Source organism: Lutjanus erythropterus, chromosome 20, assembly GCF_056507025.1.
Source record: "Lutjanus erythropterus isolate fLutEry1 chromosome 20, fLutEry1.hap2, whole genome shotgun sequence".
Lineage (NCBI taxonomy): Eukaryota > Metazoa > Chordata > Actinopteri > Lutjaniformes > Lutjanidae > Lutjanus > Lutjanus erythropterus.
The window spans coordinates 21,757,119-21,783,411 of NC_139336.1; the positions used below are offsets into that span (position 1 = coordinate 21,757,119).

A 26,293-nucleotide genomic window follows, 5' to 3' on the forward strand; every position below is an offset into this window, starting at 1 on the left:
TTTTGATTATTTTTGTGTCCATCCCTTCAGATCTTCCACAGCCAGAGGGTTTAAGATTCAAATCTGTGAGGGAGACCTCAGTGGAGGTGGTGTGGGACCAGCTGGACATCCCCTTTGATGGCTGGGAGATCTATTTCCGCAACACGGTCAGTCTGCCCGTCTCCTTTGAAGCCTCGCCCAGGATTTTACTAACCGACAGGGAAAAAGTGAGAGGTGATAAGCAATGCCAGCTTATTGGGAGTCTCAGCAAAACATGGATTTATTTCAGTGCTAACCATTAAAATTGCTTTGACATATGGAAAAACTCAGCAAGGGCAAGTTAGTCTGGATGTCATGGAACTTCGGGTAAATCTGCTGCCTAAAATCCAGGCCAGTAATTCTTAAGAAATTAAATTACTGTGCCAGCTGATAAGTCAGAGGTCTTTTTGAAGTTTTGCAGTTGCAGCAGAGTTTTTAACCATTTTTAAATATGGTGTCCTTTCCTGACCTCTGTTAATTTTGATGATGGGCTGTGTGATGTGGTCTATCAGTCCTCTCACACTTTTTCTGCACTGTGGAAATTCAAAGCAACTGTGCCATCCATAGATCTGTCACCAGTGCTTAATTTATTGCATTGCAGCATTGTGATTTCTGTAGTGTCATGGAAATAAGAACCACAGTTTCTGTTTTATTGTATCAGTAACAAACACTGGTAGTGTGGTCCATTAAAGTTAAAGAGAATAAAGTTTCTGGAGAAACTGGATAACTTAGATGTTTCAATAAAAAACACCAAATAAAAGGTTCATCCAAAATGCAACTGAACAAAACTGTAATAATCTTTCTGTTTTGAACTGAAATATTAAAATCAATAAATAGATCTCACAGCTGAAGAGTAAAATTCAAACAGCCTGCATTCTCACATTCACTTCTTAGTTTTTTTTATATCTAAGATGTTAACTTAGAGGAATAATTATACATTTTGGGAAATACATCCACTTGCTTTCTTGCCAACAGTTAGATGAGAAAATCGATACCACTCCTCCTGTCTGTACACTGAATATGAAGCAATAGCCAGTTAGCTTAGTTAGTTAGCATAAAGACTGAAAATTGGTGGAAAGAGTTAACCTGTCTCTGTCTGAAGCTAACCCTGGATTCCAGAGAGTATTTTAACCCTTTTCCACCAAATTAGCTCTGGTTCTTTAAGATTCTTAGAACCTCTGTGCTGTCTAGTGAACCAGCTAGCATTTCCACCAGTTTAGAGCAGAACAGATGTCGGTAAGGATGTGTCGTAAAAGGAGGGCGATTCACATTAACCTGTACATTATGATGTGCCCACTTTTGTTTGCACTTCAAGTCAAGGAAACCTGAATCAACTTATTTTTGGTCGAAATCAAGTTAAGTTTGTTGTATAAATCTGACAAAACTGTTTAACCAGCCAGAACCTGCCAGTAAATAGGTTGGATAACCTCCAATAAAAAAACACTCTACGCTTCAGTTTTTGTACAAATTGAACAAATCAGATAGCTTTAGAAGTTCTGTTCAGCAGACTTAATTTAACTTTCTACAGAGCCAGGCTTGCTGTTTACTCATGTTTATAGTCTTTATGCCAACCAATAGGGATCCACTTGCCTTTAGGGCAAATCTCAGACAGACCTGTCCTTCACGCAGGACTGTGTTTTACCATGTTTGTGATGCAAACTATTCCAAATGCTGTTTCTATTGAACTGAGCTGCAGAACATTAGTTTTTCCAAATTCTTTAATAATTCTAAATAACTGTAAGTAAAAAAACACAAATATAATAAGTTAAATTAAGAAAAGAGATCAAATATACATAAAATCTATATTTTTTGTCTTATAATATCTTTTTTTTGTCTTAAGATGCTCTGTAGATTGTTCCATGCAGTAGGTGCACAAAACATAAAAGCTTTCTTTCCTAATTTGATTCAGACTTTGGGAACAACAAATCACCAGATGTCCAGACAACAAAGATTGCAGTTTCCATATTTCAGTTTGAAAGAGAAGATAAATAAGTAGGAATTTTGCCAAGAATGGCTTTGTAAATGAAAACATACGAGTGACTAAGACAGCGAGCATGCAAAGAAAGCAATCATTTTCTCCTCTTACTCTCAACAAGAAAGCAAGAAAGTGTTTTAACCAAAAATGACATCTAGTTATGGAAGAAACCTAAATACTGACCAGCTGGATATAAATGTGATTTTGTAGAATAATTAAGGCCACGGTGAACGGTTTGTCTGATTTCTTGCCTTAACCTGATTTTCTCACAGTAATCTGGTTTCTTGTATGTGTGTCTTTGACAGGATATTTTACTTTTTTCATTTATGCATTATTCATCCTTGCAGAAAGAAGAAAATGGAAAAGTCATGAGCACCCTTCCACCCTCTCAAAACCAATTTGTCCAGTCAGGCCTGGGACCAGGACAGGAGTATGAAGTCTCCGTCAACATCATCAAGAACAACACCAGAGGACCCCAAACATCCAAAAAAGTCACAACCAGTGAGTTTCAGTGTTTATAACCGAGAGTGAACTGGTGAGATCATAGATTTCTCAAAACATCCATATGGTACAAAGAATCCTTTTCAGATGGTGTCGTTTTCCTGCTCTGTCTGTCTGGCATTTATTAGGATACCAAAAAAAAACCTTCATTTCACTGGAGCACAGAGTTAAAAAAAAATACATTAATGTCAAAAAATGAAATTCCATAATGGAAAGAAGAGTAACAACAGGAAATCCCTGCTGGCTCTAACAGATTTTTACCTAAAGAGTAATTACTCCGACTTGTTGAGTCTCATCCAAGCATGACCAAGTAATAGTTGCTTTTTCCCCCCGTCGCTAAATCTTGCTCTCTTGTCGTCTGCTCACTGAAAATTTTATTGCACTCTTACTCCATACATTACGTCTTGAAATGCCCCCAGTTGCTTATGCAATCGATACAGCATGCCAGGCCAAACGGCTTTCATTGTGGATGGAAAGCTGGAAAAGACATTTAGTTTACAAGTCTGTGTTGATGTACTCCTAGGGTATCTCACACCATTTTCATTTCTGATGTCATTTATTTGTGCAGGCTGAAAGTAATCACAGCCCACAGACATGAATGATAGGAGTAAAGTTAAACCTTTCATACCTTTTTTACCCCCAGAGGTCCTTTTAGCACGCCTTGAGAAGACAGAGAAAAGATGTCTCCTCCACATGTGGACGCAGGAGATTTGTTAGGTAGTAAACAGAGTGAAAGGGAATCACATTATGTTTCATTACAGCCTTTCCCTTGTTGATCCAGGTTGTTGCTTTGTTTTATAAGAGAGCCAAGTTGAGTCTTACAAGGCTTGTTTTATGTACAAAGGATAAAAAAGTATGACAGGATGTTTGGTCTCAAGCTTGGTCTCACAGTAATGCAGACTCAGACTTGTCTTGTGAATGAAAAGCTTCAACTACTAGATGCTTAATCATTCCTAAAGATTAAATCCTTGATATAGATGCGATTAACTTCTCTGATTAAGAAGGCTGCAGAAGCGAGTCAGTCCCCACAGACATCTGTTTTATAGTGAAGGTGAAGGAATCTTTAATGCATCCTCTCTCTCCCCAGAGATTGATGGCCCCCGGCAGGTGGAGGTTAAGGATGTGACGGACTCCTCAGCCCTGGTCGGCTGGGCTCAACCGGTGGCTCCAATGGACAAAATCACCATGCTTTACGGGCCCATCGCCGACCCCTCAGATGAAACCAGTGTGGACATTTTCCCCCCGGACAAGCAGTACAACATTGATGGTCTGAGCCCCGACACTGAGTACAAGGTGTCACTCATCTCCAAGAGTGGAGACCTCAGCAGTGACCCCGTCACCACCACATTCACTACAGGTAGGTTTGTGATCGCAGTAACTGCAGATTTCACCGTATATTTTTAAAGGGTGCTTTGATCAGGATTTTTGGGGCAGATCACAGGGAGCCGTGTCTGCAGATACTGATCACAGGGTCTATTTGGAGCTTTCTGTTTATTGTGTAGCTTAAGTTAATTATTTAAACATTCTTAACACGTTTGTATATTAAGGTTAAGTCTAAAACAACTTGTAATAGTCACAGAGGTACACAGAGGTACGCAGTCAAGCCTTAATTTCGGGCCCTGCCACTTCATCAGCTGATCAGCTTTTCTGAAGATGAATATAAATGTGAATATGAATTAATATTGAAGTTAAATGTCTATAGAATTTCTGCTTCATTTCAATTTTCCTTGTTTATCAGCAACATTATAATTATTGGGCTCAGTTGTGCCAACTTGGTGACATTCTCCAAGGTGACTTTACAAATTCTCTTAGTGTCTTTATTTCTAAAAGTGACCACCAACAAATTTAGTAGCTTATTTAGACCATCAGAGGGAAGGCAAGAAATATATTAAAATATATTCAATTGTGTTTCATTCCCAAGCATGCTGCTCAGAGTATTGCAGTGCACAGCTCTTCTGCCACCAGCTCTGGGGTCTCTCCCTCTCCTTTTGCACAGGCAGTTCTGTGTGGCGTTTGGGGCAGGCAGCTTCTCTCTCACTCTTTCCCTCCAGATCTCTGGATTAGGATGTTCCTATACCTATGTGATTTGCCTGTAGTGATCATTTAGCTTAAGATTTCTCAATCTATCTTTTATATGGCTTGCTGCAACTGCCACTCGTTACGGTAGATCTCCTCCAGTGTTTTATTCTGCCAGAATGATGGATGGCCTCCAGATTGAGAAGGCATACAATACTGGATTAACACGATCTCTGTGTCTGTGTTTAAATCAAAAGTGAGCAGAAAGTCGACTCTACTGATATGTTTATAATTGTATTTATTTTAGCCCTGGATGCCCCCATGCGCCTGCAGCCTGTGTCCCAGACAGACAACAGCATCACCCTGGAGTGGACAAACAGTCAAGCTGATGTCAGCAGCTATCGGGTGAAATACAGTCCGATCTCTGGAGCGACTCATGGTGAGGAAGTGTTCCCACGGGAACCAGGAGGCACCACAAGAGCTACTATCACTGGTAAGGGTTAAAGAAACAAACATTTTCAAGTGTGACTGTGAACAACTTGAATTAATCACACCATGTGGTAATTTTCCTCTGTCTCTCTGTATGGCAGGGCTGAAGCCAGGGACGGAGTACGGGATTGGTGTGACTGCGGTGAAGAATGAGAGAGAGAGCCTCCCTGCTACTACAAATGCAGCAACTGGTGAGAGATGCTGCCGAGCAGCTGTCCAAACAGTCATCCTTCACACTCCTTCATAAATACACACATGGCCAAGTTTGTTGATACAAACTGGGTGACAAGATAAAACTAATGTGGGGGAAAGTTATTTATAATTTGTGTTGAAGTGAAGAGAGATTTTATAAATAACAGAGTGTGAAATTTACTGTCAGTCTGTTTTACTCTTAAAGGAATAGTTTGGATTATTTGAAGAGGGGTTGTACAGTATGAGGTACTTATCCATAGTCAGTGTATTACCTACAGTAGATGGTGGTCACACGTCCCCAGTCTGAAGAAGCAGCAGGTGTACCAGTATAGGAAGCCAACGGCTGTTAGACAAGTCAAATCACTCTCTCCAAACCAACCAAACTCATAGACAAATTTGGTCAGTTTCCCTTGGAGAAAATTGGAGTTGTTGTTCTACTGCTGCATCCATCTTTACATTAGTTTGTGTTCTTGTGTGACTTTGGTGTCTCACAGTAACACAATAGAGGCAGCAGTAGACCAGCGACTCCTTAGTTCTGTGTGGTAAAATTACTGACTTTGCTTATAGAGTTTGGTTGGAGCAATATTTGGTTTGTATAAAGGCAGTTTCCCATCTGAAAATGCTGTCTAATGGTAAAGTAAAACTGTTCTATTCTAAATATAGCCTAAGCTTGAACTGTTTTTTTTTTGTTTTTAGGTGGACCTTTTTTAAGTGGCTAAAATACCTTTTATGGCTGATGCTGTCCACAGCCGCACATTGCTTAGCTTCCTACACCAGTGCTTCTGCTGCTTCTCCAATCTGGGAGCATGCCAACCGACATCTACTGTAGCTGATATATTGACTTTGGATATCTACTCACACAAAACCATGAACTATCTCTTTAATTTTTCACTTCTGTCAGATATCGATCCTCCCAGAGATTTTGAAGACGTCGAGTCCACAGAGACCTCGCTCACCTTGAGGTGGCAGAAGCCTCGGGCTAAGGTCGGTGGCTACAGGCTGGTGTACATCTCCAAAGACGGGCAGGTTGAGGAGGAGATCCCTGCCACGGCGACTAGCCACGTCATATCCAACCTTACTCCTGGAATGGGCTACAGCATCACTTTGACCGCAGAGAGGGGGCACAAGAGGAGCACCCCTGTCACTCTTTCTGTATCCACAGGTGGGTGAGGGCCAATTTTACCACAACATGATCTCAAAATAAATGATAACATATGTCTTCAGGAGGGTAAAAAACAATTTGTCATTCAAAATATGCCCAGAATTTCTTCAAGGCTTTAAAATACAGTAGGAAAAAAAATCTCATATTCCTCATTGTAAGTCTGTCAATATTCACTTTATGTGTTTTAAATCAATGCACACCAGTTTAAGTTTGAAATTTAGAATAAAGAGTAGAGATTTAATGATTGTAAATAAATCTTGAGTCAGCAAACACCAAGAAAATTAGATGCACTCACACCTAAATGATGCTTACTTGATTTGTGCCTTTTTGTTTTTCCCGTAGCCTCTTTCACATTTTATTTAGCTGACTCAGACGACCGTGAGCAAACGACTCCTACAGGCTCAGAGGACAATGTCATTAACTTTGTGTATTTAGATCCCTCCGAGTCCCAGATCTCTGGGACGGAGCCTGAGGACGAGCCTGGAACGCTGACTATCTCGGGCATCACGCCTGATGGATTTGACCTCTCGTGGACACTAAAGGCTCACGGTGTCTATGATAGTTTCGCTGTAGAATATAAAGACACGCAGCGATTGTGGGATGTGAGAGAGGTCCAACTTCCTGCAGATGCCACTGGCTCTAGAATTGAAGGCCTGAAGGCATCAACAGAGTATCAGATAAAACTTTATGGAATAACCAGTAGCCAGAGATCTGCGCTACTTGAAGCTGTTGCAGTCACAGGTATAAGATTCTCTTTTAGACTTATTAGAGACGTTTTATCCCGTTATCAGTGGAAATCTCTTCTGTTTCATTGAGCTCAAATTAGATCAGAGTAGCGATATGATTTGCATGCTGGTATTTTATTCATTGAGATTTCTCCACAAAGATTGGGCCTCATGCAGGAACAACTCGTTGAGAACTTGCCACATTCACTGATTTTTTCATTTTTTTAATTTTCTCTCAGGCACCAGAACAATTTTACAAGTGATCCAGACGTGTCAAAGGAGTGCTGTTTTCACTGATATGTTTATTTAATTTCTTTGAGACAATTTTGTGTTTGAAAACCCTATTATATACAAGTTACATTTTATAAATATGTTACCATTATCCTGTTTAACTCTGTAATAGAAATTCAATTACCATCACTGTCAGGTGTAGCTTATTCGCCATATAAGACCCCTTCCAGGGAAAAATCTTACGAAGCAGCGCCTCACAAGGCGTCATCTTTTATGGCATGTTTTTCAATCATCCATCTCTGTGATGGAGACTTACCCTCGACTCCATCTTCCCGTTGCAGTCATCGATCACTTTGCTGTGCAGAGATTTTTTTTCTTCAAGCCGTTTTCATAATCAAGCATTTCTTATTTTTGTTTCAGTGAAATTAACAATAATAATAATAACAGTATTCTTAATTTATAGACCACTTTTCAAAATTTACATCCAAAGTGATTCGCAAAAGCAACAAATTTAAACTGACACGTCTCAAAATCATCAGGGTTTAGAAGAAAACAATTAATTAATGAAAATTATGTGTTGTGTAAATATGCGCCTACATTTCCTATTCTTTCCTAATTCACACAAGTCATATACACAGTTATGTGAAGTTAGGAGTTTACTGAAGTCCACTGTACAAAAAAGTAAGAGAAACTTAATATAATAATAATGAAAAGCTTTATTTATATACTGCAGTTCCAAAACAGGATTTACAAGGTGCTTTACAGGATAACAAGAAGGTGCTAATCATAAAATCATAACATTAAGCTAAACATACAAAATGTTCTTGCATGAGGCCCAAAATGTTTTAACTTTTAACCTTTGGCATGAGAGTATGATGACAAACCCAACAGAGATGATTGTATTTTCACAAAAAAACCCCTCATCTTTCACCTCATCCCACCTGTCATCTGACAAGGCTTCAGTGCTGGAGCAAAATGTTGCTTCCTGAAAACGAAATACAAGAAGAAATCTGAGTCCTCTTGAGCCATCAGTACCTTCAGATTCAAAGGTTACAGCACACTGGCTGTCCTGATTTCTTCCTGCATTTGAGCTTTTAACTGCAGCCATTTTGCTCTCTGAAAGCCTGAATCACTAATTCCATCCACATCATTCATCGTCTTCAACCCCATTTACACAATTAAATGAGTCTGTAGCAGTCGGAGGAAATTACACCATACGTCACTCGCATGTCAAACAAGTGACTCAACAGTCAACAAAATGGCTGCGCATGGCTTCACCATCCATTTGAAGACGACTGTGTACTTCCACTCTGGTGGACTACTCAGAACCTTCAAAGATTAATGGCACCAACTCAAGTGCCATTAATCCCTTAGCTGTTGCTGGATGAAAGAAAACCGCTGTCCTGGGAAAACTTGTTGTCCTGGATAATAAGAGACCAGAGGAAATGATGAAATCTTCACAGGAATAAGGAATGATTGTGCAGATCTATTTGATTTCTACAGTGTACATCCTTATTTTAACCAAGTTTCTTCTTCACAGGTTCTTTTTCAGTCATCAGCAGAGCCGGTAACAAATTCATGTTTTAACTTGCTTCTATTCACTGTAGCACCAAAGCCTACCTCTCCAGATGTACTTACGCTGAGCATCAAAGATGCCCCAACAAGCCCACAGTCTGCTGAAGCAGTTCAAAACTCAGATCCCCTCCGCCCTCTAAACACTGAGGCTCCTTCCACCTCTGATACTGGTCTGATGAGCTCTGGTGCTGAGCCTGAGAGCTCCGGCCTTGACGTACTGGAAGACCTCACAGTCAGTGTTACCTCCACTAATATAAGCCTGACGTGGTCGGCGCCTGATGACGTGTTTGATAGCTTTGTGGTGGAGATGAGAGCTCCGTCAGGGGCGACACAAGCTCATGTGACCACACTACCAGGAAGTGTGAGGAAGGCTGAAATAGAGGGTTTGTCCCCCTCCACACAATATAATATTACATTACACGGGCTGGTGGAAGGGCGGAGATCTTTACCTCTCAAAGCTTTTGCTACTACAGGTACATGAAAATGCTAATAATTCTTTTTGTAGGAATTCATCATAAGCCAACATCATCACATCCATTTAATATTTATGCTCTTAATTTTTCAATATGACTGCATGGTAATGTTTTTTTTTTCTGCAGATGGTAGACATTTTATTGTAAATCTTTGAAACTCACCCATATTTATGGCAGAGTATTGGTGCCTCAAAAACTTAAGAGAGAGAGATTTAAAGTCATAATATTTTAAGAGAAAAAGTCAAAATATTTCAAGAAAAATGTTGAAATTATATAAGAAAAAAGTTTTAATATTTTGAGAAAAACATATTTGTATTGTTTATATTTACATATTTATGTATTTAATATTTCAAAGATAAAAAGGCACTACTTTAAAAAAGTCAGTACTTCAGGATTGAAATCATGTAGTGTCAAAAAAGTTCTAATATTTAATATCTCAGGACAATTTCAAATTTAAGTAATATCGTAAAAGAACTTTGTCATATTTCAAGATTTAAGTCTTAATATTTAAAAAAAAAAAAAGTCATAATATGTCAGTCATATACCAAGTCATACCATTTCAGATAATTTATAATATTTCAAGATTTAAGTCTTAATATTTTTTGAGAATAAAGTTGTAAAATTATAATGTACTTTCAAGTCATTATGAAAATCATAATATTTCTAAATTATTATTTAAAGTTAGACATATAATTATCCACTTTATCAAAACATACTTTTTATTTTATATATTTCTGAATTAATTCTCAAAATATTGCAACTTGAAAACATTCTGACTTTTTTCCTCAGATTTTTTAACATGTTTTCTTAATAGTTTGACTGTAATCCTGAAATCTGGGATTATATTTTCCCTAATTGTGGCCCAATCACTCTGTCGTTCTTATTGTGATGAATGATGTGCCTTGTAAAGTTCTGTGAGAGTAATTTTTACAATCCATCTTGCCATTCAGTTGACCCCACTCTGATCTGTCTATCTACCAGAGGAGCTGAAGCCCATGGTGGTGAACCTCACCATCTCTGACATTACATGGGACGGCTTCACTGCGTCCTGGAGCCCCACCGGTGGGGAGTTTGACAGCTTTGTCATTGAGGTAACAAACATGGAGAATTTCGCTGAGAGCCAGAACCTCACTCTGTCGGGAGGCGCTCTCAGCCTGGGCATCACCGGGCTGAACCCCAACACCAGCTACATGGTTGGCCTGTTTGGGATGTATCAGGGCTCCTTCCTTGAACCCGTGTACACTGAAGCCACTACAGGTACCTGCAACTTGCAGCGTTGCAGTGTTTTGTCCTCTTAATTTTCTCTCTTTCCTCTGATTTTTTTAACTTCCTATTTCAGTCGGTATCTGTGAAGCACACACAGACACATACTACAACCTCTTTTGTCCCACTCACAGTGGAGTGTCCACACCCAGCTGCATGAAACGAGAACAACATAATAACCCAATTTCTTTTTTGTCATCACTGTCCAACACCCTGACCGCAGGGTGCTGCTTCATCTTAACCAACATGTCATGAACCATTCTTTACCCTCCAGCCACTGTTTCTGTCTAGCTGAGAGAGGGCAGAGTGATGGGCGTCCGTGCGGCATCACTGAGCCAAGCAAACACCCCTCAAACGTTCACCCTTACCCCGATCTGCTGCCTTCATCTCCGTTAGCAAAGTGCATGAAGTCCCCACCCTCCCCCCCTCTACCATCCCCTGCATCGTGGTGAGGTTTGACGCTGATGTGCTGCAATGATTGCAAAAGCAAACCAATAACTTTCACCCTCACATGCCTGTCACACCATGACAGCGTGACCATCTCATCTCATCTCATCAACCCTCGTTCAGTGTGTCATTGATTAACCTTGAAGGATCATTTGCCCGTGGATGTGTAGGCACTCACATGCGAGTGACATTTTGAGTTCTGTTAGTTTGTGTGAATGACGCTGAGATAGTTCAGTTTTGTCAATTCTGATGAAGTAAATATTCCTCATTTCCTTTTGAACTGCTAGGTGGCAAATGATTAAATCTTCTTGTCATTATCAAGGTAAAAAGCTAATAATATAATCTGAGGTTAACCATAACGCCACCTTGTTTCACATTTGAATGATGCCTTAATTGTCTGCTGCATGTTTGCATGCAACTGACTATTTCTCATTGCATGTAAAAAATATGTTTTTTAAACTTTCTCTGCAGCACTCTCAATCTGCTTTGAGTTGCAACGTTATGCAGAATGTATCTCATCCTCAGTGTAAGCAGCAAAGTTATATTTCTGTCATATTTCTTCCTTCACCACATTTTTATATTTAAATCAACACTTCATTAATTTAAACTTGCGGGCCCTTCAGCTATTTACTGTGAAGGCTTTTATGTTTTTCCCTTGGCGGTGCGTTTGGCCATCTAATTACTAGAGCCCGACTGACTGACAGACCAGATTTTTGGGGGATACCAATATTAGGCTCATATCAACTTACTGTGCAGTATTCTTTACATATATATGTATGTGTATACAAAGAATTTTTTTGGACTGATCCCTCAAATGTGGTTATCAAACACTTGTAACAAAGAGACAATGACATAAGAGCACTCAAAAACTGAAATTTAGTAATTATTAATATAACTGTAAATAAAAAGCAACAACAACATGCAAATGGAATAAGTATAAATATAAATAAAACATCCATTACATTACATTTCTAAATTACCCTAAACATCTTTTTCTGCATTATGTTTATGCATATCAGACAACATATATGCTGATAATGATATACCTGTGATGAGCCAATAAATCAGTCGGGTTCTACTAATTATCATGTTCTTGATTTTTAAAAACTGTGATTGATCCTTCGCTAAGCCCTGTCAATGAACAGCAACTGTCCAATCATAGATTAGCAAACGTAACTAGGGTGCTGCAGGCCTGTCAAGCTTTGCCTTTTATGTTGAAGCATGAGGCTCTAAAAAGAACAATGCTGCCATCTCATAAGTTTTGATGTTTGTGTCTTTTTTGCAGTCTTTCAAAAACATGACACAGAAGAGCACACATATGAGAAATGGATTACACTTTGTCTCTTTCTGGTCTAATGTAATCTACAAACGTTGGCATGTCTGGCTAGCTTACTACCTGCAGTAATGTTAGTTCCAACGAAAGTTGTTTTAGATACCACAGCATTCACCAGAATCATGGCTTATTCTGGGGGTTTGAGTAAGAGGATGTGGGTTGGTGCATGATAAAAGTGGGCCGCTCCATCTCTCTCTGACTAGCTTTCTTAGGTCTAAGCTTTGTTAGCTTAGCTCTTATCCCGCCTCTCCTCTGGTGGTGATTGCAGTCCAGTTGGTCAAGCTAGGTGACCGTTTGATTTCTGTTATCTATTGTACATGTGCGTGTAAATTCATCATCTGACCAATATCTGCTGGGATGTAAGCTAGCTTTAACCTCGGTCTGTTAGCATTAACATTATATCGTGTTGGCAGCCATTCTGTAATTTCACATATATCAGTCCCTTTTGCAGGGTTCTCGTTTTAAAATGTGTCAGATGGAAACATAAAAAAGTCAGCAGAAGATGGACTTTTCAGCTGACTCAAGGATTTCAAGCATTAGCACTAGCTTACTTTAGCTAGCTACATTCATGAAATCTGCTAGCGGGAGCCATCAATTTAGCCGACAAACTCCACGGTCATCAGTTAGAAATGAGAAGCATTTTTTGTTTACTTCTCTGTGGAACTTATAACCCTGTATTTCTGACAGTACTTTGATGTTAAATTTACCACCTTTATCAATGCAAACTACGTGCAGTGTGAGAATGCAAGCTTGACAGGTACAGCAACAGTAATTAAGGGGCAGAGCTTAGTGAAGAGTCAATGGGTTTAAAATTAATTGTGCTAATTTTGCATTTTCGAACAAAAATATATGCATGTATTTAATCTTTTATTGAGCTACTCAGACTATCAGGAATTGCAAGTGGGTGGTGGTGAGTGCCCTGTCACACATTTTATATGATAAATCAAACCAACCAGCAACCACTATTTCATGACTTATATCAGTATGTGTTCTGCAGGATGTTGATGAAAATCTAATAATGATTTCTCTCTTTAGTGAATCAACCAGTGCTTGGCAATCTATATATCTCAAACTTAACGTCAGAGAGCTTTTCAATCCTCTGGAACGGCACTGAAGGAGAGTTTGATGGTTTTATCCTGGAGATAATTGATTCTGATTGGCTGATGGAGCCAAAGGAATATAACATATCCCACAATGTAAAGTCCCATGACATCACAGGGCTCAGGCCCAGCACTGACTATGTAGCCTACCTCTATGGGACATACAAGGGATCCCGAACAAGTGCTGTCAGTATCGTTGCATCAACAGGTATTTTTTTTTATTTTGTTTTGATTTAAATTATTCTTACAAAGAATAGGGTCATATTTTTTTTTATATTTTTCAGTTATTACCTGGACTGTAAAGGGACAAGAACGATAACTATAACAATAACTAGAAATATACTGTCTTAAAAATTCAACTATGACAACAATGACAGCAGTGAACGATAGAAACACTGATAGCCAATAATACAATTTATGAAACACTCATATAGCATAGTGTGGATCCTCACATTGTTATCGTTATAGTTATCATTCTTAGTGGGGACAGTCTTTAAAACTAAATTGGATATGTATAGCTATGTTTCCACCCAAACTGCCGGGAATTTTTAGTTCCAGTTCTACTTTTCAAGGAACTAAAAGGTTTCTTCAGTCCGTTTTAATCTGCTTTTCCACCACAGTCTTAAGACCTGTGAAGATTAAGCAAATTAGTTCGCTGATGTCCACATCATCAGACTATACAACAACCATTATGCCATGTAAAGTGATTTTATTATTACAGGTCACCTTTTCCAATTCATGGCCTGGACTTTGTTGTTGGTCCATCTGTTGTATGCTTTCTTCTTTAAGTCCATGTTGATATGTCAAAACTGGCTTGCAGCTGCAGATTTTAAAAATGGTGGCTCAAATAATATGCTGCAGGTACTCAACTAATCAGAAATGTGCAGTGCTGCAAGCCCCACCCTGAAAATTCCTGTAATTTTGGAAATGACTACCCAAATATCTATCCCCTGAGTTCCTGCTCAGGGGGTAGTTCCTAGTTCCTGGTGGAAAGTGCCTGCGGTGGAAACGTGGCTTATGCAAACTAGAGGTGTCGTGATACCAGAATTTTAAACTTCAGTACAACAGTAGTATTTTAAAAAAGACGATACTTGATACCTCTTTTGATACCACAAAAAAAAAAAATCATTGAACACTGATTTTGTTGTGCTTCAAGCCAAAATTCTTAATAGCTTTGGTACTTTCAGTACTATTAAAGGTTAACAGATATTCATTTTAAAAACATGGTATTGAAAAAGTATCAAAGTATTGATCATTTTGACAACCTTAATGCTGGACTTTAAAAAAGAGACAAATACTTGCCTTTTATTTCCATAAATCAATCTATTTTATATTTTTCTCTCCCTTGTAGCTGAAGAGCCTGATTTGTCCAGGCTAGTTGTTTCTAACATTACCTCAGACAGATTCTCTCTGTCGTGGCGGACAGGAGAAAAGACTTTTGATAACTTTATAGTAGAAGTCAGAGAGTCTGCTTTGCCCTCGCAGGCGATGGGGCGCGCTCTGCCAGGAGACGTGCGCTCCACAGTCATGGCCGGGCTCAAAGCGAGCTCAAGCTACAACATAAAGCTGTACGCCAGCGCTGGTGGCCAGAACACACAGCCGCTGTTTGATGTAGCTACAACAGGTATCGCATTACATGCATTTTCTCACACTGCATGTACCCACAGCATTTTAATTCACCAGCACAACTTAACTGAAAAGCCATGTTCTTTTTCTGTTCAGAGGATGTCCCACAGTTGGGGCCCATAGCTGCTTCATCTGTGAGCCCACATAACCTCAGCTTGTCCTGGAGCACAGTGTCGGGCCACTTTGATGGCTTTGTTATCCGGGTCAGTGACCCAGAGCAGCAGTCTGACACGCTGGAGTTCAGACTGCCTGGTGAAGCCCGTAACATTACCATCTCTAACCTGATGGATGCCACAGATTATGATATTGAACTGTATGGTATTTCTCATGGGCGCCACACTCCCTCTGTCTTAACCCACGCCGTCACAGGTACTACGTATTTTACTCATGTCTTAAACTCTCAGCACTTGTAGTTCTGAAGTGTTGCATTAAAACTTCTAATGGACTTCTAATGAAATTGGGCAGCTTTGCTTCTATCATCTCAGTGTACCAGAATAACCATTCAAAATGTATTGCAGCTGAAAACAACATGTTTTCTGCAGTTTTGAAGCTTGAAATGCATTAAGAGCAAATTTGACACACATCATTTGCACCTTTTGTTTGTACAATCTGGTAGCTTTTTTGGTTCATGAAACCGTTTGATTTATTAACCCCAAAGAGGTCAGACATGAATGTTATGTAAGCACACACTGTTTCTTTCTTTCTTTTTTTAGTTTCCATATGCTGTACAATGCTGTAAGTATGATAAAGATAGTGGTAGAGAAACTCAAATACTCAGATCTTTTTCTTAAAGGTACAGTTCAGCCTTAAAATTAAAATGATCTACACCCTCAAGCTGATTGATTATAATTATTAATGCATGAATGTGCAGAGGTCGTGTTAGACTTTCTTGTTATCAGACATTTTGATGAACAGGGTTTTAATAATTCTGTCATAATCTAGTTTTACCTGTCATTTTAAATACCTGTGTGTAGAACAGTGTTTCCCAGCCACAGTCGCACACACACAGAAAATATTTGGTTAACACAACCTCTGTTCATGTTTAAGCATCACTGTAATGATGCAGTTAATACATGAGGGCTATGATTATACTTTGCTTTTACAGAGTTGACAGTCATAGGAATGTCAGTAGAACACATCAGGTGACAATTTAGGCTAAAAGCAGAATTATGTTAAGATGCACTACCATCAATGGCCACTAGATGTTTGTGTTGAGTTCTGTTTAAAAATATCAGTTGCTACGTCAAGTTTCTGCCTCCACATCTTATGATGAACTTCTTGTGTTTTCCTTTGGTAACGTCTTGGCCTTATTGTAAGGAATCCCAGCGATGATGGTTCACCATCTCCTTATTCACATTTTTTCACAATTGTTTTTGTTTTGTGGCTCCGGAGTAGTAAAACTTTAACTTCTGAGACCTTTGTTTAAGGCTCAGTAGAAGTATGTGATGCATTATGATGCATGCCAGATTTGCTTTTAATGTGTTTTGGCTTATAAATTTTCAGATATTCAGATCAGATGTTCCCATTTTAAAAATGTCTAAACATATAACTTAATTTTGCCTCTTTAAAACTGATGACCTCACATGAAGAACAGATCTTATGCTTTGCTTTTGCAACAATTGCACACTTGGTTGTTCACTCTTCTTCCCCCTCCCACATGTGTTCCCTCTCATAAAAAATCACACCCACTCCCCTTCCAGCTCCTCTGCCCAAAGTGGAAAACTTGACCATTTCCAACATCACCCCCTACGGCTTCCGTGTGTCGTGGGAGGTGAAGCAGCAGCAGCAGCAGGAGAAGGAGTTAGCCCCCTCTAGTGGCGGCTTCAGCCACTTTGACATAGTGGTGACAGACTCTGGCTGGCTGCTGGAGCCACAGGAGTTCACTGTGCCAGGAAACCAAAGTCACCTGGACATCTGGGGTCTCATCACCGGCATAGGCTATGAGGTCAGGCTGACCGGGGTGTCAGAGTCAGGGCTTCTCTCTCGGCCTCTGACTACAGTGGCTGTGACAGGTACCGCTCACAGTGCACAGTGCAAGGCCCCTCGTCTTACTAAACAGTCCAGTTTCTTATTTTGTTGCAACTACTGAACGTGTACGATCATTAAACTTTATGATCCAAACTGAAGTTTCACCATCACAACCTGGCAGGCCTAAACATGGAACAATAATTTGATGTTCATGCTTTTTGTGTAATAATTTTAACAGACAGTTCATCTTAACATCAAAAATATATATTTTCCCTCTTACCTGTAGTGCTATTAATCCATATAGATTGTTTTAGTGTGAGTTAAAGAGTTTAGAAGATACAGACAGTACAGATGTCTGCCTTCACTTGAGTGTTATATAACTAGATGTCACTGAGGTTGTGGTGCTCAAAGTGACAAAAATATGTTTGGAAAATTTCAACAGGATTTTTTTTTTCCAGAAATCATGATCCAGTGACTCTAAATAATCACAGACCTTGTTGTGAGCAGTTTCACGTAGGAACTGTTGTAAGACTCAGTAACCAGTCAGCTAGCCTGAAGACTGCACAAACCTGTCAAGCTCGTGTTTTCATTTGCTGTGGCAGACAGATCTGGTCCCCCTTCAGACAGAAATCCATCAGCCTTGGATCTGGTTAGGCCAATCACAGTCATTTATTTAATAAAGGGCGGGGTCTGTACAATGATTGAGAGAGCAGCGTCACAGGTCCAGATTTCAAAAGTCACATGTGACAAGTCTTTCTGCTCCACTTGGTTGTGCTGATAAAATGTGAGTCAAGATGCAGTTACTGTATTGCTTATTTCAAAAACACATTGTCAGAAACATATTTTAAATACTGTTTATTTGTAATATGAGAAGGATTGCAACCAGGTGGCCACCATTTTTGGGCTGCTTGGAAACAGACTAAGCACCACTACATCACACTTTTTGTTGCACTGATTTATTGTAGATCTATCAAATTACATCCAAAGGCTTTTTGGCCTGTGTATGTTTTTTTTAATTTTATTTTATTATTATGCCTTTATTTTTTGATAGGACAGCTGAAGTTAAAAGGGAAGACATGCAGCAAAGCTCTGGCATGAAACTGCTCACATCAAGGTCTGTGGATTATTTTGAGTAACTGGATCAGGATTTCTGGAAGGAGACACTGGTGTCGACTTTTTCAAGTGAACTCACACCGGAACAATTTTGATGGATAAATGTCAGTACAGGTAAAAGGGAGAACTGTCCCTTTAAAATGATAGAAGTTGCATTAGGCTGTCATTGTCTTGACAAATTTTGGCTCATGCCATGTTTGGATGGTGAGGCTTCAGCTCAGTATTGTAACCTAACCCTAACTCAGATTTATAACACAACTCTTTTCCAGAATGATCTCACTTTCCTTTATTTTTAAGCGTTTTCTTGGTATGCAGCTTCGTCACTGGGAGGAAGAAATGTGGAGCTCCTGTCTGTTTTCTGCTTACCTCCAAAATATGAACAAACAGATTTGTTTGTTTTCATATTTTAAAATGTGTTTTCCTTCAGATTTCTGACCACAGACATAATACGTTTACCGTATCAAGTATTTGGACATCTGTTAAAGTCTCTTCCAACATGCTGCCACCTTTTTCATGTTTTATTGATCTGGCTAAAATAACGGAATAAAACAAAATGATCAGAAGTGGGAAAACACTGAAAAATCAACAAGACATTCAGAGCATGAGATGTCAGTTGATCCCATTTGTTTCATTATCTTTGAATGCACTGAATGCATCGAGGAGACGCATGGGGACCTCGTCTCAACCAGTGTTTGCTGAAATCCGTCCAACACATCTGTTGGAGTCTTTTATGGAATGTGAACCTGTTGACTGACATGAATAAACATTTACAAAAAGCATCTTGTCTTTTTAATTCACCCAAACTTACGCCTTTGTAGCCCGTGTGCTGTGTTCTGATTTACACTAACGGACACCTGGAAACCTTCTTGCCTGACTTCTTCCAAACTGATGTCTTTGGCCATCTCTCAGAAGTTGATGAATTTTGCTGGGAAAACACCAAACCTGCTGCAACGTTATGTTTCTATTGTCTAACCAGAGGCTGAGCCAGAGGTGGAGCATCTCTTTGTCTCGGACATCATGGCCGACAGTTTCCGCCTGTCGTGGACATCTGATGAAGACATGTTTGACAGATTTGTGATCAAAATAAGAGACAGCAAAAGATTAGCGCACCCTCAGGAGTACAGCGTCCGCGGCGATGAACGAACCAAGGTTTTAACTGGACTCATGAGTGGCACTGAGTATGAAATCGAGCTTTATGGTGTCACGTTGGACCAACGCTCCCAACCTATTACTGGGGTTGCTCAGACAGGTAGATGAAAAAACAGAGTGTGCAGTTTTATACTAACCGCTAAACCTTCTGAGTCTCGGGTGCAACGACTTCTGTCAGAACTGAACCCACAGTCCCACTAATCATCTTTATTTGTCTGGTTTAGGCTTAACTTCATGTCTGACTCTAATGGAAAATGGTCTTTTGGGAAACATAATTTCTGGAGTTTAATTTGGATCCTCCGAGCTCATAGTTCTCATTTTTTTTTCTTACAGTGATATTAGCCATATTTTCTTCACTTTAATCCTTTCTTTTTTTATTGCTTTCCTGTCTGCGCATATCCTTTTGCTCTCTGCTAGGCCTGAGCGCTCCACGGGGACTTCACTTTTCTGAAGTGACTGACTCCTCAGCTGTGGTTCACTGGTCCATGCCTCGCTCTCCAGTGGATAACTACCGGATCACCTACGTGCCCTTTGAAGGAGGTAAGAAGTCAATAAGAGTTATTGCGTCACTGTACTTTCTTAAAGTTAAAATTACATTCGAATTCAGTTAGAATTTAGTTTTAATTGGTTTATAATTCCATGAATGTTTAAATTATGTTATTGTCATTTTCTAGTGCATATTTAGAGTTATATTTTGTTCTCTGTCCTCCACAGGAAGCCCGATGTTGGTGACTGTGGACGGCAGCGTGTTTGAGGCATTGCTGCCCAACATGATCCCTGGCAAAATGTACCAGGTGACTGTGAGTTCGGTGAAGGGTCTGGAGGAAAGTGACCCCAGCACCGACACTGTGACCACAGGTTGGCTTTTTTCTTGCTGTTCTTCTTCTGTTACGCAACACTTCTGTGTCAGTCCTCCTGACACTGGAGTCGGTTCCAAGAAAATTTTATTGAAGCCATTTCTCTTAACACCGTGTTCCTGTTTCAGCTTTGGACAGACCTCAGGGTCTGACTGCAGTTAATGTCACTGACACTTCAGCCCTGTTGCTGTGGCAACCGTCTGTGGCCACTGTGGATGGATACGTCATTACCTACAGTGCAGATTCAGGTGGGAGTCTGTTTACAGTGTTTTTATTTTTCTGCATTATCCTCAAGATGAAAACAGTGTTACTTCATCTTTAAAAGTCGTATTTTTATTGGTCACCCTGCTTTCCCCTCACAAACTATCAAAGTGTGTGTGAGTTTGATTGTGTGATTTGATTTATTGATGTGGGTGTGCCGTGCCTTACAGTGTCCCCCACGGTGGAGCATGTTTCTGGGAACACAGTGGAGTTCGAGATGGGCTCTCTGGTTCCAGGAACACACTACACAGTCGGAGTTCATGCTAAGAAAGAAGCTCAGAAGAGCGACTCTGCTGTTACTGAATTCACCACTGGTAGGCTCAGAGAGAAGACCTGAAGTAAAATGTATTTTACTTCTTGTATATTTTGTAGCTGTAGTTCTTTTAATGAATTATAAATCCTCAGTGTGACGTTGTGTTTTCAGACGTGGACCCTCCTCGTGATCTTACAGCCGTTAACATTCAGACTGACAGTGCTACTCTGACGTGGCGACCTCCTCAGGCTGCTGTCACCGGTTACACACTCACCTTCTCTTCTGCTGATGGTGTAATCAGGGTACGTACATCCACACATCACTTCAAACAAGGAAAACAAAGGTGTTTGTTCTTGTTTCAACCCAGAAACCCCAGATTGTGTGAACTCACTGCTACCAAAATGGGCGTAACACTTGTTTGTCACTGCAGTATTTTAACTGACATTACAAACTGGAGCAGAGAGCAGCACTCTGCTCTGCGGAGGTTACAAAATGTAGATAATATATTAATTTAGTGCCCTTTTATTGGGCATAACCATCACTTTATGTGCATATTGTAAAAAAAAATGATTTGAAGTGTAAGTAAACACTTCAGGTTGTGGTCATGCCAGTGAGGCAGATGAGACTTGAGTCTTCATGTCTTTTTACCATTTTCAGTTTATCCTAACAGGAATTACAATCAGACTTCCTTACTGGTGCATTCAAGTAAAATTCAGACATCAGAGATCTGCTTTTGAAGTGCAACCTTTGAATGCAATAGAATAACAGACTATCACACCATCTGCTTTACACATAGATATAGATTGTATAGATTGTCTTTTAAGGGAATAGTTCACCCAAAAATGAAAATTCAGTCATCATCTACTCACCCTCATGCAGACTGAGGGGCGGGTTTATTTTGTTATTCCGCAAAATATTGCTGGAGTTTCACAGGAAAACTTGCAGAATCTCCCAAACAGTGGAGGTGAACAGTGACCAGTGTTCAAACATGAAAAAACAACAGAATAAAAACATGAAATGCTTCCATACTGTGTGTCTGCTGAAAATAAACCCAAAACTCAATCGGCATGACGATAAGCAGATAATGACTGAATTTACATTTTTGGGTGAAATATCCCTTTAAGTTTCATTTTCTGACAGCGTAATTCATGAATACAACACTTTTTTGGAACCAACTGTCAACTTATATCTCAAACATTATTAAGAAATACAGAAATAAAAACACAACTATATTCATTAAATTAATAAAAAACGTATTCTCTGGGAAATGTTAGTCAGGATTTGCACTTCTTGCAGTTAAATCTTCAGAACGATCTTGGTCGTTGTAAATACTTTACATCTGTTTGTGTGTGCGTGGATTCAGGAAGTGGTGCTGAGCCCGACGGCATCCTCTTATAACATGGGTCAGCTAACTGGCTCCACAGAGTACAACGTCAGACTGCAGGCCATCGCTGGAGCCCAGAGGAGCCGTCACGTCAACACCGTCTTCACTACAAGTAAGGAAGAAAATATGTGCAAGCACGCACACATATCTGTAATCATTTATGTGTATCGCCTAAAACCAGAGTGGACCTTCAGCCCCAGGTCAAGTGGACAAGAGGCAGAGAGAGAGGGAGGATGTGGGAGGCGGGAGTAGCTCAGTGAAGTGGACTCTATAGAGTACTGCAGGGATAACAACTGTTTGTGGGCCATCCTGAAAGTTAACGTTGACTTAGTGAAGAAAAAACGTTCTCTGGCAAACCAAAGTTTCTGATATTGACGCGTTTTGTACAACAAGATAATCTTCCCAAATAAACACAATTTTTATTACATTTGAAGCTTAAATGAAATCACTATAAGTAAAAAGCTAATGTTAAGTAACAAAGACCCACACGGTGGTCGTGTCACTATAGGCCCTTTTCCACCAAATAAGCTCTGGTTCTCAAACTTGTTCTGTTCAAGAACTTTGGTGCTATCTATTGAACAATTTGTTTTACACATTGTGCTCATGTGCATTCTGTATGTGGTTATGTGGCATGTGTTTTGTTTTCGGTAAGGCTTTCTGGGTGGTGCTGTTGCAAAAGTAGTTTAGAAAAACATTACCCCGAACAACCTGAAAAGCGGTGGATTTTTTTTTTTCTGCTTCTCACAATCAAATCTTATCTGTTGCATTTCGAGTCTCTGTAAGGCTTCAGCTTATTGCCAGCAGGTATTTCGCACACTGGATAGAAAAAAAGTGAAAATCTTGTGTGACCACAGACCTTATTTCAGGCATCCACATCTAAAACCCGTTTAAAAAACTGACCTCAAGACAAAGGAACCAGAGGTGCAAATTTGCTAACTTATTTCCAGATTTTAAGACTCAGCCTTGCAGCACTCTCTGTCAGCATTGGCTTTGCAATTGGCAGGCTGAGACTTTTTCAAGCCATGAAAGCTGTTTTTCTTTTCACCAGCATTAACATTTTTCATCACATTACAGTCATATCATTTAGTTTACAGCTAAAAAAAACATTAAATGTGTAGTATCTCTTTCAATAGACCTGCAGGTATTTTTTGGTCTGATTTCTGATGCATTATGCAAGAGTCCAGATGCACGTTAGAAAGATATTTCTTCTTTTAACAAAAATTCCTCTCAGTTAATCTGATATTCCAGGCAGATCACCTGTGCTTATTTTTCATCTGTCTGAGCTGCTCCCGAAGGATTTTATTTTCCCTTTCTTTCCTTTTTCAGACCTTCTTTTCTTTCCAGGCTCCTCATTCTCACACACTACTGTACACTCTATACGCTTTCTTTTTATATAACAGAGATGAAGATGAAGCAGCTGAGATGATCTCTTTTTAATGTGTGCCTCTAGTTGGACAGTTGTACCGACGCCCCAAGGACTGTGCTCAGACTTTACTGAACGGGGAGACGACCTCTGGCCTGTACACCATCTACGTGGGCGGGGAGGAGAGCCAGCCCATCCAGGTTTACTGTGACATGACCACAGATGGTGGAGGATGGATGGTGAGTAAATCAACCTGCTGGAATCCAATTAAAGGCTCCAATGAAACCATAATTCACATTGAAAAGGATACGATGCCTGTTTTTCTAATGAGAGACGGTGACCCCGGCTGTGCTTGTTATTATTGTTGTGACACTCATGAAAGTCCGTCCTCTGCAGGTTTTCCTCCGACGCCAGAATGGAAAGCTGGAATTCTACAGGAACTGGAAGAACTACACTGCTGGCTTCGGGAACATGAATGATGAGTTCTGGCTGGGTAAGAACACTCGTCTTCTAGTCTTACTCACTCCATCCCTCTCTCATTGAGTCCCTTCTCACCTCACACATTAATTTATCACAGGTCTCTCCAACCTCCATAAAATCACAAACTCTGGCCATTATGAGCTGCGAGTGGACCTGAGGGACAAGGGGGAGTCGGCCTACGCTCAGTACGACAAGTTCACGATCGCCGAGCCCAGAACACGCTATAAAGTCTACATCGGAGCGTACAGTGGAACAGCAGGTAGGTATTTACTGCAGAGATCACAACTCCAGTGTCTTTAACTCATCAAGTCGCCATCTGGACCTTTGGGTTCAAAGCTCCTTACAGCAAATTCTAATAAATTCCATTATTGTATACTTGCATTAATGTATAGTACAAGTCATATATGACCATAGAATTGAAGTAGTTGGTGTAATCCTGATTAAAAAACTTTTTTGTTAAAGGACATGTTGTACTTTGCTGTTTTGCATTTTGAAATAGACATGTACGAGCTTTGCTTAGAAGGCGTACAATTTCTCAGAAAAAAATTATTATTTATTATTATTTTTATTTTTTTTATTGATTACATTGTTAAAGGAATAGTTTGACATTTTGGGAAATACATTTGTTTGCTTTCTTGTTATTTAGATGAGAAAAATAACAATTCTTATGCCTGTCTGGTAAATATGGGAGCATATAGATGTTCCCAGGACACTATGTTCTGTCCTAACCCCTAACCCAGGGGTCTGGAACCTTTATGATCAAAAGAACCATTTTTGTCCATTAAAAAAGCATCTGTCTGGAGCTGCAACCCTTAAATTCTCTTTTTTTCCTGAATTCTTTTCTTTATTTCTTTCTTCTTTTTTTTTTTTTTTTTTGGAATCCATAACTAGCTTGTGGAGACAAGGAGGCCACCGCCATTAGAGGAAAAGGCACTGAGCTATAAACATAGGCTAAGACAAGATGACAAAATATTAAAACTTTTTTTAAAATTTTAATTGAAAACATGAAAATTTTGGGGAAATTCAAAAACAGATATTGTTCAAATATTGTGTCATTACATTTGCCTATTCCTCGCCTAAAATGTTTTAGAGACATATTTTAGACTGTTTAGTTGTAAAATGAGAAATATTGCGACCAGGCTGCTGCCGTTGTATTTGTGGTTTCTCCTCTTGAAACTCAAATTAAGCTGTCAAATTAGGCAGTTATGATCAAGTATGGATCAATATTCATAGGATAACCCTGTAAAGATCAAGCTACTTCGGCAGCAGGTTAGCTTATCTTAACACAGAGAATGGAAACCTGGTTAATCAGCGAGCATGACTCTGTCCAAAGGTGACAAAACCCACCAGCACTTCTAAAGCGCACTAACTGACATGTTATATGTAGTTTGTTCAGTCTGTATGAAAAACAAAGTGGAAAAATACAGTTCTCTTGGCTGAGTTCACTAACTGTCTGGAATCTTAATTTGAGGAGAAATTAATTGCTCACAGCCAAGAAATAGTCTGGAACAGAACCTTTTATAAAACAATACCATGTCCCTTTTCACACTTGAGTTTTTTCACATGTTAAATAAACAAGATACAATGTGACAGGCCTTGAAGTTGCAAGCTTTAGAGGCTTGGAGTCATGTTCACTGTTTCCCGTTTCCTGCTAATGGTCTCTGACTTGAGGCAGGAAAATAAGCATTTTCCAAAATGTTCAACTATTCCTTTAAGACGAGTCAGCGTGACATGTTTTCTTAATCTTTTTAACTAAATAAGTTCACAAGTTTTCTGTCTTTACCAGGTGACTCCATGACTTACCACCAGGGTCGACCCTTCTCCACCTACGACAACGATAACGATATCGCTGTCACCAACTGCGCCTTGTCTTACAAAGGCGCCTTCTGGTATAAAAACTGTCATCGTGTCAACCTCATGGGCAAATACGGTGACAACAGCCACAGTAAGGTAAGTACAGTGTACACATCATCGATAAAATTATTAATAACATAATATCTTTTTCATTCAAGGAGGGAGAAATTAGTCTTTTTTTGTCCACTTGAATATTCACTGGCAAAAGATTCACAACATTAAACAGTGACAGAATTGATGGTTTTATTTTCAGCTCTTTTTCAATGTAGCCATTTTGCGTATTAAAGGGATAGTTCAAATTGTTTGGAGTGTGGTTGTATGAGGTACTGACTCCATAGTCGGTGTGTAACCGACACTAGATAGCGGTCAACATGTTCCCAGTTCGGAGAAGCAGCAGGAGTACTGGCGCTGTGTGCTGCTGTGGGCAAGGTTAGCAGCAAAATGCATTTTAGCCAGTTAAAGAAATCAATATCAGTTAGTGCATG

The 26,293-nt window shown here is 39.6% G+C and overlaps 1 protein-coding gene across 7 annotated transcripts in view; it reads left to right on the forward strand.

Annotated features, from left to right (window-relative positions):
• tnca (tenascin Ca) overlaps nucleotides 1–26,293 on the forward strand; it is a 44,032-nt gene that overhangs the window by 16,584 nt on the left and 1,155 nt on the right. The window contains exons 5-28 of one of the 7 annotated variants that reach the window (XM_084746718.1): nucleotides 31–146; nucleotides 2,341–2,494; nucleotides 3,582–3,851; nucleotides 4,818–5,003; nucleotides 5,101–5,190; nucleotides 6,093–6,353; nucleotides 6,696–7,094; nucleotides 8,917–9,357; nucleotides 10,339–10,614; nucleotides 13,436–13,708; nucleotides 14,852–15,124; nucleotides 15,223–15,495; nucleotides 16,827–17,138; nucleotides 19,184–19,456; nucleotides 19,774–19,896; nucleotides 20,071–20,214; nucleotides 20,342–20,461; nucleotides 20,645–20,788; nucleotides 20,899–21,029; nucleotides 22,091–22,223; nucleotides 23,562–23,713; nucleotides 23,871–23,967; nucleotides 24,052–24,213; nucleotides 25,741–25,904. In XM_084746718.1, coding sequence (XP_084602844.1) covers nucleotides 31–146; nucleotides 2,341–2,494; nucleotides 3,582–3,851; nucleotides 4,818–5,003; nucleotides 5,101–5,190; nucleotides 6,093–6,353; nucleotides 6,696–7,094; nucleotides 8,917–9,357; nucleotides 10,339–10,614; nucleotides 13,436–13,708; nucleotides 14,852–15,124; nucleotides 15,223–15,495; nucleotides 16,827–17,138; nucleotides 19,184–19,456; nucleotides 19,774–19,896; nucleotides 20,071–20,214; nucleotides 20,342–20,461; nucleotides 20,645–20,788; nucleotides 20,899–21,029; nucleotides 22,091–22,223; nucleotides 23,562–23,713; nucleotides 23,871–23,967; nucleotides 24,052–24,213; nucleotides 25,741–25,904 — 4,967 coding nt within the window. The remainder of the gene's footprint in view (nucleotides 1–30; nucleotides 147–2,340; nucleotides 2,495–3,581; nucleotides 3,852–4,817; nucleotides 5,004–5,100; nucleotides 5,191–6,092; nucleotides 6,354–6,695; nucleotides 7,095–8,916; nucleotides 9,358–10,338; nucleotides 10,615–13,435; nucleotides 13,709–14,851; nucleotides 15,125–15,222; nucleotides 15,496–16,826; nucleotides 17,139–19,183; nucleotides 19,457–19,773; nucleotides 19,897–20,070; nucleotides 20,215–20,341; nucleotides 20,462–20,644; nucleotides 20,789–20,898; nucleotides 21,030–22,090; nucleotides 22,224–23,561; nucleotides 23,714–23,870; nucleotides 23,968–24,051; nucleotides 24,214–25,740; nucleotides 25,905–26,293) is intronic. The other 6 variants (XM_084746719.1, XM_084746720.1, XM_084746721.1 and 3 more) reach the window with 6 other exon arrangements.